The sequence below is a fragment of the Mustelus asterias genome, chromosome 14 (genome assembly GCF_964213995.1).
Source record: "Mustelus asterias chromosome 14, sMusAst1.hap1.1, whole genome shotgun sequence".
Classification (NCBI taxonomy): domain Eukaryota; kingdom Metazoa; phylum Chordata; class Chondrichthyes; order Carcharhiniformes; family Triakidae; genus Mustelus; species Mustelus asterias.
In genome coordinates, this window is record NC_135814.1 from 59,801,018 (window position 1) to 59,813,662 (window position 12,645).

Below are 12,645 nucleotides of genomic sequence, written 5' to 3' on the forward strand. Positions count from 1 at the left end.
CACTGAGACATCAATCACCTGTCTGGGCTAGTTTCCCAGAACAAGGTCTAAGATAGCCCCTTCCCAAGTTGGACTACCTACATATTGCCTCTTGGACACAATGAACAAACTCTGCCCCATCCAAGTCCCTGGCACTAAAGGAATTCCAGTCTATGTTGGGGAAGTTAAAATCGCCCATCACAACAACCCTGTTGTTTTTCCATCTTCTCATAATCTGCTGACATATCAGTTCCTCCACTTCACGCTGGCTGTCAGGAGGTCTGTAGTACAATCCCAACAGTGCGATTGCTCCTGTTCCCGAGTTCTACCCATATGGCCTTACTTATATTAGCATTTCTGACAACAGACAGTGGGCTTTCAGGGTTGGCGGTCCTCCTATTGGCCTTCCAGCCTCAGAATCTATTAGATTGGCCACCACCTCAAATATTGGACTTTGTGTTCCTGTGCCAGCAATGAAATTTCAACCGCAAGTCTCTTTGTAGACTACTTTCATATTCTATTTGCTCCTTTACCAATTTGTCACTCTTCATTGAATTCCAAAATCCTCCCCATACTCAGGCTTGCTACTCTTTCTGGCAACTTAATAAGCTTCTCCCTTTTCCTCTTAACCATGATTTCCTTTGGGTTTTTATTCTTTAAGGGAATGCATATTTGTGGCAAATTATAAATTAATTTTTAAAATGTTTATCATTGTTTGTCATCCATCATATATTTTAACCTAGTTTCCCAATCTATTTTAGACAACTCATTCCTCATACCTACGTAATTTGATTTACTCAGATTTATGTCGTTAGTTTTAGACTTGACGAGATCACTCTCCAATTCAATATAAAATTCTATCATGTTTTGCTAACTAGTCCTTACAGGTTTTTAATTACAAGATTAATTAATCCTCTCATTGTACACAATACCAGATTTAAAATAGGCTGTACCCTTGATGGTTTATATACACACTGATCTACAAAATTATCTTGTATATTTCCATAAAGTTGCTCTCATTATTACTGAAAATTTGGCTTCCTCAGTCAATATGAAAATTAAGCTAACCTCCTGTTATATGCATCTTTAGTTTCCTGATTTATACTCCGCCTGACACTACAACTGCTATAATAATCCCAAATGAATTGCACCAAAAAATACCAATGCAGTCATAGAGCAAACAGATTACAATTAAAACCACAAATTATATGAAAGAAAGAGGACTATCCTCATCTCACCTGAAGTGTACCAATAGGGTTGGGAGGATTGTGTGGCTGCTTTGAGGTAATGGGTTCAGAATTTGGCAAAGCATAGCTGAAAAGAGAGTAACTGATATATGTATTTCATAAAACATCCAGTCCAGGAATAAAGCATTACGGTACTTCATTTCTTTTTTAAACATTTTGATCTCTTGTACTGTTAAAAGCAAAAAATTTCAATAAATAGAAATGTGCTCTGTATTTGGTCAGGTGCTAACTACATAGTAAGAGTGCAAATTAAATAATCAGTCAATTTATGAAATCTAGCCGCCTGCTCACCTTATGCCATCACATACAGAGTCTTGCAGACTTCCTCCATTCAGAACAGCAAGGACAGCTGCTGCTGCTTTGTGTTTTGCAGCCTTCTTGCTTTGACCCTGGCCTACAAACATGGAAATACTAATTATCTATTTGGGATGGAAACATTTGACTATAGTTTTTAAAAACTCTAATTATTAGGATATTGATTATAAAAACATATTCCACTGAAACACTAAATAAAACAAGGTTACATTCATCTATCCTGGATGCAGAGAAGAGAATGTAGACAAAGCCCAGAATGCAATTAAAAGGTACACACAGCATGAGCATATATATATAATTATACTTTATATCATTATTACACACATGCAATCAATTCTACCGTGATTGATAGTGTGACAATTTACATGTTTGTCCTATTATTCCTTTACTTCTAATGGATTCAAAATGCCACCCAGGATTTATGTCCCATTTGGAGCAAAAAGTAATGTGGGTTCTTATAAGTAAAAGTGACAGGGTGGGATTTTCTGGCTCCACCCACTGCTGGGATCATCTGGTCTTGCTGGAAGTCAATGGGGTTTTGGCAGGCCTGCTAAATTTCTCATGGTGGATCCCACCATGATGGACCCAGGAAATTTTGGCCATTGTTTAATTTGCCCAATGATTGTAATAGTATAATTAATCAGTCTAGTCATCTACAGAACTTACAAATGATGGGATGGTAAAACAATGTTTGGTCACATAACTGTAACTTAATTTTTACATCAGACAATTCTAGTACTAGAATACAGTGCATATACAAATTATCAACACTGCCTTATTTTTGGTCAAAACAATGGAACAAAACAACTGGTATCAAGTTACCAAAACTTGAGGAAAACAAAATAAAGTAATTATTGGCACAAAGAAAGCAAGCAAGCTTGATTCCCCCTTCATGATGCAGAGGGAAATTAATGAAGACATGTTGACCCAGACATGGTAAAGAGGAAGCAAAGCCCCACTGTGAAAATACTGTATTTAAATGCAAACTCAAACCAGGAACACATCGTCCAGATTTTACACTGGCAAACTCAAGAGGCTCAAGCACTGCTTTGGTTCCAATTTCTCCTCACTTTGCCCTCACCACCAAAAGAAAAGTATTAGAAGTGGGTGTAACCACTTTGGTCTTTTAGTCTAAAACATAGGAAAATACAAGCAGAAGTTGACCATTCAGGCCTTCACACCTGTTCCACCGTTCAATGAAGTCACGTCTGATCTGATATAGCTCCACATACCTGCCTTTGTCCCACATCTTTTCATACCTTTGGTTAACATAAATCTATATTTCAGGTTTAAAATTATCAATTGATCGATCATCAGCTGCTGTTTACAGAAGAGCATTTTGAACTTCTACCACCCTGTGTGGAGGACAGATTTCCCAAATTCACAACTTTTAATTTCCTAGTTTCAATCCTAAAAGGCCTGGTTCTGAAGCTTAAGCTATGCCCCCTTTTCCTGGACGCCTCCAAAAACATTGATCTTCTCTGTTTCCCTTAACATATTGAAAATTTCAATCAAATCATCCCTTAATGTTCAAAATTGCAGTCCACTATTAATGGTCTCAGGGCAGTGAGGGATGGATTATAAATGCTTTTATGCAAGCATTGTCAACATCCCAAGAACAAATAATAACCAAAGACTATGTACAATTTATAGGAAAATGTGCTTAGTAAAAAATTCAGGACAAAAATTGAATGTAATGATTAATGAATAACAATAGAAAAATATTGAGAATTCTGGATGCAGGTGCACTGTATTGCCATTGAAAACTGGAATGTCTCCCCTTTCATTCAAATTCCCATTTTCCATGTTATGCTTTTGGAACCAAGATTTGGTGTTCCAGTATTTGCTTTTCCAGACCCAAATAGCATCTGGTGGCATCAATCTTCTAAATCCATTTATACCAGATTGTTAATTTCTGCACGTTCCACTTGTGAAAGTGAATGCAATAATTTCTCCCAAGTTAGCTTCTTAAGGGGTGAGATAATTGCCACGAAGTTCATTTTTGTATATTGAAGCAGCATGCAAAAGCTGCAAATCAGCAGACTTCAATTGTGTCATTTATTTCAAATCCATTAAGTTAACTAGGCAAGGTATGAAATGCTTGAGAATTATCCAAATCTGCTCCTCAATCAGTCGACTTTGCAGAAACTGCGCCTACCTTACAAGCCCTGATTCTAGGTTTTAATTGCATAAAATGCTGATATTTACATACTGTGCCACTTCACATTAGTTTTTGCTTGTTTAAGTTGAATTGATCCATCTCCTAATTTGTTTGATGGGTGGGTCTTGTACATGTATTTGAATGCACACTCTGCCACTGCATGTCTTCCCCCGGTGGAAATCTACATTAAATTTAGCGGGACCATAATATCCTGCCGGGCAAGAGGGGCCATAAAATCCAGGCCCAGATATTTATTGAGAACCTTACACTGTGACAAATATACGTTTAAATATATCCAGATACAATGTTGTAACTAAAGTTCAGGTTGAATATTTTTAAAAGATTAACTTCTGCTTATTCACCATAATGAGAAAAACATACATATTAAACAAAAAGAAAACCCGTTTAGCTCAAGGTGCCATCAGCCAATTATGAAGTCAGGTTGTTTGAAGGTTTTCACAGTGAGAGTGGTACATTGAGTAAGATAATTTTGCAGATACACCATGGAAAATTCGCCCTGCAAAGAGCAGATGTTACCTCACAAGGGTTCACTTAGAAGAACTCTTAGACTTCAATGTTTCGGGCCATGTACTTTGCCTGTCATCCGGAGGAATGATTAGAACATGTGAAAGAGGTAGTTATATACAATCACAATCACATGGTATGCTGTAAATTCCTGGTTTAGTTGAGATTATGTTTTATCTTTTTGGGTACGAAGGGTGGAGTGGAGCTTCTTCAATGGCTGTGTTAGACTTAAATGTCCACTGACTTGCGTTTATGTTAAAGGGCAAAATTTTCCTGAATATCAGCCAAGGCCGATAGCAGGTGAGAAAAGTGGCATTATCCTCTTCACATTTTATAATCCTACCTATCTTTGTGTCATCACCAAATTTAGCAACCAGACCTTTAGTCCCTTCATCCAAATCATTTATATAAATTGTAAAAAGTTGAGGCACTGATCCCTGTGGCACATCACTCATTACATCTTGCCAATCAGAAGACGACCCATTTGTGTCGACCCTGTTTCCTGTTAGCTAGCTAGTCTTCTAACCATGTCAGTATGCTACCCCCTACACCTCAAACTTATATTTTTCACAACAATATTTGATGTGACAAATGCCTTCTAAAAATTTAAATGCAGTACATACACCAGCTCCCCTTTATCCACAGCGTATGTTACCTCCGCAAAGAACAACAATAAATTTGTTAAACACGATTTCCCTTTGATTCTGCCTGATTACCCTGAAATTTTCCAAGTGCCCTGCTACAGTCTTTTTAAAAAATTCATTCATGGGATGCAGGCATCACGAGCTAGGCCAACATTTATTACCCATCTCTAATTGCCTTGAGGTGGTGTGCCGACCTCGTGAACATCATCTCAGGATGATGATGGCTTGGAGGGGAATTTCCAGGTGGCAGTGTTCCCTGCTGTCCTTGTCCTTCTAGATGATAGTGGTCATAGAGCATAGAGGTTTACAGCATGGAAACAGGCCCTTCGGTCCAACTTGTCCATGTCGCCCCTTTTTTTTAAACCCCCAAGCTGGTCAAAATTGCCCACATATCCCTCTATACCCATCTTACCCATGTAACTGTCTAAACACTTTTTAAAAGACAAAATTGTACATGCCTCTACTACTACTACCTTTGGCAGCTTGTTCCAGACACTCACCACCCTTTGTGAAAAAATTGCCCCTCTGGACCCTTTTGTATCTCTCCCCTCTCACCTTAAACCTATGAGCTCTAGTTTTAGACTCCCCTACCTTTGGGAAAAGATATTGACTATCTAGCTGATCTATGCCCCTCGTTATTTTATAGACCTCTATAAGATCAGCTAAGCCTCCTACACTCCAGAGAAAAAAGTCCCAGTCTATCCAGCCTCTCCTTATAACTCAAACTATCAAGTCCTGGTAGCATCCTAGTAAATCTTTTCTGCACTCTTTCTAGTTTAATAATATCCTTTCTATAATAGGTTGACCAGAACTGTTTACAGTATTCTAAGTGTGGCCTTACCAATGTCTTGTACAACTTCAACAAGACGTCCCAACTCCTGTATTCAATGTTCTGACCGATGAAACCAAACATGCCGAATGCTTTCTTCACTACACTGTCCACCTGTGACTCTACTTTCAAGGAGCTATGAACCAGTACCCCTAGATCTCTTTGTTCTATAGCTCTCCCCAATGCCCTACCATTAACTGGATAATGGTTATAGATTCGGAAGGTGCCGCATAAATAGCCCTGGTGAGTTGCTGTAGTGCACGTTGTAGATGGCATACACTGCTGCCACTGTTCTCGGTGGTGGAGTGAATGTTTGTGGATTGGGTGTCAATCAAGCAGGCTGCTTTGTCTTCGATGGTGTCAAGCTTCGAGTGTTTTTGGAGCTGTATTCATCCAGGCAAGTGGAGAGTATTCCATCACACACCAGGTTTATCACCCCAGCCAGCACACTGTGTACAGAGTGCATAATGTGCGCAGAAATCATTGAAGGTGACAGGACTGATTGAGAGAGCAGTTAATCAAGCATACAGCATTTTGGGCTTTATCGATGGCAGAGTACAAAAGCAAGGAAGTTATGTTAAATCTGTATGAAACCGTGGTTCGGCCTCGAATGGAGCACTACATTCTGTTCGAGGCACCGCGCCTTAGGATGGATGTTCTGCTTCGAGACGAGATGGTTGAGATGAGATTTAATTTGAGATGAAGTATCTGAACAGACTAGATAGGGAGAAACTGTTTCCATTGGTGGAAGGATTGTGAATCAGAGGACAGAGATTTCAGATAATTGGCAAAAGCAGCAATTGAGACTAGAGGAAAAACATTTTCATGCAGTGATGGGTAAGGATTTGGAATCCACTTCCTGAGAAGTGGAGACAGGTTCAATTGAGGCATTCAAGTGGGAACTGGATTATCTGAAGAGGAAGAATGTGCACGGCTAGAGGGAGAAGGTAGGAGAGCGCTTCTCGGTGAATTGCACCTTCAGGGAACCAGCAGATATGATGGACCAATTGGCCATCTTGTGTACTGTAACCATTTTATGATTCCATAAGCCTACTCACACTGACAGATACCTGAATTACCAAAATCGGAGCTTAGCTTGAAGTCTAGCTGATTGAAATGCTGCTTGAACAAAGAACAAAGAACAATACAGCACAGGACAGGCCCTTCGGCCCTCCAAGCCCGCGCCGCTCCCCGGTCCAGGATTGAGTCCTGAATCCAGGATCCCCGCCCAATTTTCCAGCCTATCTACATACTAATATCCTATCCACCGAGCTGTCCCTCACAGCTACGATGCTTTGTTCATCACAACCTATTAACTCACCCCCACCGCCCCATTCCAGACCATGTAATCTCCAGGGAGAGGCGAAAACCCAGAGTGAAAACCCCAGGGCCAATGTGGGGGAAAAAAAATCTGGGAAATTCCTCTCCGACCCCGAGGCGATCGAAACGAGTCCAGGAGATCACACTGGCCCTGATCGGAAAATGCTTCCCAACCCTATTCATTTCCACTTCCACGAACACCATATGAATTCCCTGCCCCCGAGACAGGTTCCCAACTATCCGCAGTCTCGCTCTGTACTGGCACCAGCAAGATGATCATAGAATGAAGCCTTGAAACGAGAAACAAAGAACAATTAGCCCGCGCTGCTCCCTGGTCCAAACTAGACCACTCTTTTGTATCCCTCCATTCCCACTCCGTTCATATAGCTGTCTAGATAAGTCTTAAACGTTCCCAGTGTGTCCGCCTCCACCACCTTGCCCGGCAACACATTCCAGGCCCCCACGACCCTCTGTGTAAAATATGTCCTTCTGATATCTGTGTTAAACCTCCCCCCCTTCACCTTGAACCTATGACCCCTCGTGAACGTCACCACCGACCCGGGGAAAAGCTTCCCACCGTTCACCCTATCTATGCCTTTCATAATTTTATACACCTCTATTAAGTCTCCCCTCATCCTCCGTCTTTCCAAGGAGAACAACCCCAGTTTCCCCAATCTCTCCTCATAACCAAGCCCCTCCATACCAGGCAACATCCTAGTAAACCTCCTCTGTACTCTCTCCAAAGCCTCCACGTCCTTCTGGTAGTGTGGCGACCAGAACTGGACGCAGTATTCCAAATGCGGCCGAACCAACGTTCTATACATCTGCAACATCAGACCCCAACTTTTATACTCTATGCCCCGTCCTATAAAGGCAAGCATGCCATATGCCTTCTTCACCACCTTCTCCACCTGTGACGTCACCTTCAAAGATCTGTGGACTTGCACACCCAGGTCCCTCTGCGTCTCTACACCCTTTATGGTTCTTCCATTTATCGTGTAGCTCCTCCCTACATTATTCCCACCAAAATGCATCACCGCATTTATCAGGATTGAACTCCATCTGCCATTTCCTTGCCCAAAATTCCAGCCTATCTATATCCTTCTGTAGCCTCTGACAATGCTCCTCACTATCTGCAAGTCCTGCCAGTTTTGTGTCGTCCGCAAACTTACTGATCACCCCAGTTACTCCTTCTTCCAGATCATTTATATAAATCACAAACAGCAGAGGTCCCAATACAGAGCCCTGCGGTACACCACTAGTCACAGGCCTCCAGCCGGAAAAAGACCCTTCTAATACCACCCTCTGTCTTCTATGACCAAGCCAGTTCTCCACCCATCTAGCCACCTCCCCCTTTATCCCTTGGTTTAACAAGATGTTAGCACTGACTAGTGACAATGGAGATCACGTAGCAACACCATTTGTTTGTTTGAATTTGGAATTATGTTAAATTTAGGCACATCTATAGAAGATTAAGTCTGATCCAATGATATCACAATTCTGTTAGACAAGGAGATGTCATCTTCCAAACATTGCCTGATGATAAGACAATCTTCTGGAATGGGAACATTGGTGAAGACTGACTCAATGTTGGAACTGACACTGTGTCTTGATTGAGGTTTGTTGTGTTCTCTTAAAGAAATGTTTGAGTTGGAGACATCATATGTGGATTTGCCCATTAGTGGGGAAACATGCCACAGCCTACACAGTAGTCTCACATAACATCAAACACGGTGAATGGGAAAAGTCAGTTATCAACAAACACTTTCAACCACCACATCCAGTGGTCAAACTCTAGCCTGATCCATCATGCACTGACATACAAGATATCAATCTACCAATATCACACCCTCCCCCAAGACTTTCTCATCAATGACATCTGGCTATTCTTGTTCAAGAAACACATTACCATCTATTCTGCACAGTTGACCAATCAGAAGCAGGAATGTTCACAGGTACTGACTGACCTATTGCAAACACAATAGCCTGACCAATCAGTAGTGAGTTCCCACCCATATTCCCGTCCCCTAATTCATATCGTCTGTGTCACTTATTCTGCTCATTCCTCCAGATGACAGGCAGGATGCACTGCCCAAAATGTTCAAGCCCACTAGTTCTTCTAAAGGGACTCTTAAGGTAACAACAGCTCTTTTCAGAGCAAATTTTACATCGCAGTTGTTACTAGTAGCAGCCTAGCACAGTAAACTGCTTTCAAAGAGTTTTAAAGTAATTCGGGTCATTTTGCAATCTTAAAGTATTTTCAAGTTTTTTTTAAGATAGTGAAATGTTCTCAAACAAGTGCAATCAATGGTAAAGAAAATAACACTGCCCATTCCTGTCTTGATCTTCTGCTTTAGTTGTGTCAGTATCACAGACTAATATCTGTATTCAGCCAACATTTACATGGAAATGCTAGCTAAAAGCAAGCATGATCTGCTGACCTGTTAGGCTTGATAATGAAAACTTAAAACAACATAATATAAGGATAGGTCTTCAAAATTTCAAGTGATGGGACTGTCTCTATTTCTTTTGGCTGCATGGGATTGTCGTTAGGAAAAAAAAATTGTGGTTACATTATCTTGGGAGCAAATGGTCTTTGTAGTTTGCGTGATGGCTACCTTACATTTTGCCATTGCCAGAGTGCACCAGGTCCTTGTTTCAGTCAATTCCAACCAGTCCATTCCATGTTATACAATGTGGTCAGTATGTTGTCGCCCCCCTTTTGCTATAGCGATTCTCATTCAAAATCTTCGATAGTGAATGTGACACTGACGTATTTCACATACTGATTCGTACAGAATCATGCAGCAGGTCTTTTGAATCACGTTCATGTTATTTGCATCTCTTGCCACACAAGGATCCCAGAGCCAATTTGCTTACTCCAGGATTGGATGAAGAAATGTTTGATAAGTTATAACTCTGATATTTTTGTTACAATACCAAAGATTCCTCTTCAGAAATTGAGTGTAGATAGGATGTTTCCCCAGGCTGGTGAGGGGACACAGTTTCATAATAAGGGGCAGGCCATTCAACACTGAAATGAGGAAGAGTGACATGTTTCAGGTGGTGGTAAATCTTTGGAATTCTCTACCCCAGAGGGCTGCAGAAGATCAATCATATTCAAAACAGATCATTAGATATTAATGACATCAAGGGATATGGGGATAATGCAGGGGGGGAGGGGGGTGGAATGACAGATAAAATGATCAGCCATGATCTATTTGAATGGTGGAGCAGATTTGATGGGCTGAATGGCCAACTCTTGCTCCTATGTTCTTAACCCTGTTTTGCTTTGGCTGTTGTCTGCTGAATGCCCCTATCCTTGCTGAGCTTCATTTGTTCCTAGCCCTCTCAAAGCCTATTTTAAAATTTTAATCCTCTTAATTTACAACCCTTCATGGCTTCAGCCTTTTTTTAAAAATCAGATATTTCCTCCATAATCTTCTGTTCTTCCAAGTTCACCCTTTCTACATCTTCTCTGCCTTGTGTCTCAAAATCAACATGATTAGCCAACCCTTCAGTCATCTAAGCCCAACACCCTGAAATTCATTCTTCAATTTTGTTGACAATCGGTCTCCACACCCCTAAGCTCAAAAGGCTCTCCTTAAAGCCAAACTCTTTAACAAAGCTTTTGGTCATTCCTCCCAACATCTTCCCCTTTGGCTCAAGGTCCATTTTTATATTGCTGGGATTTCTCCCCCCACCTGTGGTGTTTTTTTTTGTGGCAAAGACGGCTCACTATTGGCCACTGGTGGGACCTTCCAGTCTCTCTGAAATCTACAGCGTTTTGCATGGCATGGCCACCCTGCCGCCATGGAACCCACCGAGGTGTAGGGGGGAGGGACCTTTGATGGAACTGGAAGATGCCACCAGCAGGAAGGGCTGGAAAATCCTGCCTATGTTTCTGAAATGCCTTGGGACATTGTAGTTCAGTAAAAGCATTATACCAAAGCAAATTAACTAATCAATATGAAACTTGACAATTAGATTTCCTGTGGTGTTTCTCAAGGTAATTTAGTGGTACACTCTTATGACATAGGTGTTATTCTGCATGTATGTGTGTAAAGTATTTGTGTCAATGCAGTTTCCTCATGGGTACAAATGACTAGGGTAGAGTATTCCTTCTGCATTGGAAATATCATGCACAAAAAAATTTGTTACATCCGTTGTCCCATTTATTTTAATGTGCATTACAGTTGATTATTTTTTCCTAGACGAAAAAAGTCATTTCCTGGTCTTTCCCGAAGGTAAAGGCAAAAGTTTACAAGCATCTTTCAATGTTGCATTACATAGTATGACAGTCAGAAAATGGCTAGAGCAAAACAGAAATTATTTCTAACTGCTCAGCTACCAACTGGACAATGGACTTAAATTCAAATCCCAAGATCAATTTAAGGCTAAATTTGGTTGTTAAAAGAAGTTCTTATCTTTAAAAATAATGCCAGCCTTTAGAAAGGTTCATTAGTCTCCCGATTCTCTACGTCGATGGCTGCTTGTAAATTCTTGCCTTCTATCTTGGGAGAAAGATCAGGAACTGGCTTCTCTTTTTCTCCAGAGAGTATTGGTCAGTTATGAGGAATGTGAAGAATATTTGGGTCAAGTAAATGTAACAAACCTTTGTTTGTAAAATTTCCAGTGTTGCTGTTGTGCTGGATGAGATTTTATATACACACACCCCCTCAAAAAATTGTAATATCTGAAGTGTGACAACCATTAGATATGCCATTTTTGTACTAGTGGTTGATTTCCTATGGCACTACTTATGCATAAAGTGCATCACATTAAGGTGCAGTGATAAATGTAGATGCAGCAGTTTTGGGAGGAGTACTGTATGCAATAAACGTCAAATCAAAGTGTGCAGAAAAGATGTGAAATACAACGCCACTTGGATGAGAGGTGGGATGCACAGAATAACTGATTCTTGATTATGGTATTGATAATGCTTAACTGAAGAATAAAATAAATTAGTGGGGGGAAACAAAGACAGAATGCAGATAAGAGTACAGCTTTTAACGGTGTGTCGGTGCAAGTTCTGAGTTGAAAGTCAAATGCCAATTTCAATGCAGAAGATTGGTTGAAGATAGGAATATAGTTAGGAAATAAAAATAATTCCTTCGAAGATTGCATGGTTAGAATGACAAATAGAGTTAACCAAAGCTCAATAATGAGACATAGGCTCTGGTAATCTTCAGCATTATTAGTGAGAACGTTAGGTAATCTGGTGGTGGAGAATAAAGATAGCGAGGGGTGTAGAAATACTGCACGTGGTATCCCAGGGCCTCGGAGCTGTGGGAAGATTTTCATGTGGCCCAGGTATGCAGCATTTCACAAGCAATGTTTGGGTTTATGAACAAAAAGAAACAGGAGACAGTAGATCACTCAGCCCTTAAGAGTCTGTTTTACTATTCAGTATTATGGTTGATCTTCTGCCTCAATTCCACATTCCTGTACTGTTCCCATATTCCCTGAACCCCCTTCGTATCCAAAAATCTAGCAATCTCTGTCCTGAATATGCTCAGCAACTGAGCACCACAGTTCTCTCGCTGCGGTAGAGAATTCTGAAGATTCATATCGGGGTAAAGAATTTTCACATCATGGTGCTAAATAGCCAACTCCTTAGTCTGA

The 12,645-nt window shown here is 40.7% G+C and overlaps 1 protein-coding gene across 1 annotated transcript in view; it reads right to left on the bottom strand.

Annotated features, from left to right (window-relative positions):
• Positions 1 to 12,645, bottom strand: part of prkra (protein kinase, interferon-inducible double stranded RNA dependent activator) — a 37,581-nt gene that overhangs the window by 15,426 nt on the left and 9,510 nt on the right. Inside the window, exons 3-4 of the mRNA XM_078228484.1 lie at positions 1,518 to 1,620; positions 1,218 to 1,293 (exon numbers count right to left, since the gene is read on the bottom strand). Of these exons, the coding sequence (XP_078084610.1) occupies positions 1,218 to 1,293; positions 1,518 to 1,620 (179 nt within the window). The remainder of the gene's footprint in view (positions 1 to 1,217; positions 1,294 to 1,517; positions 1,621 to 12,645) is intronic.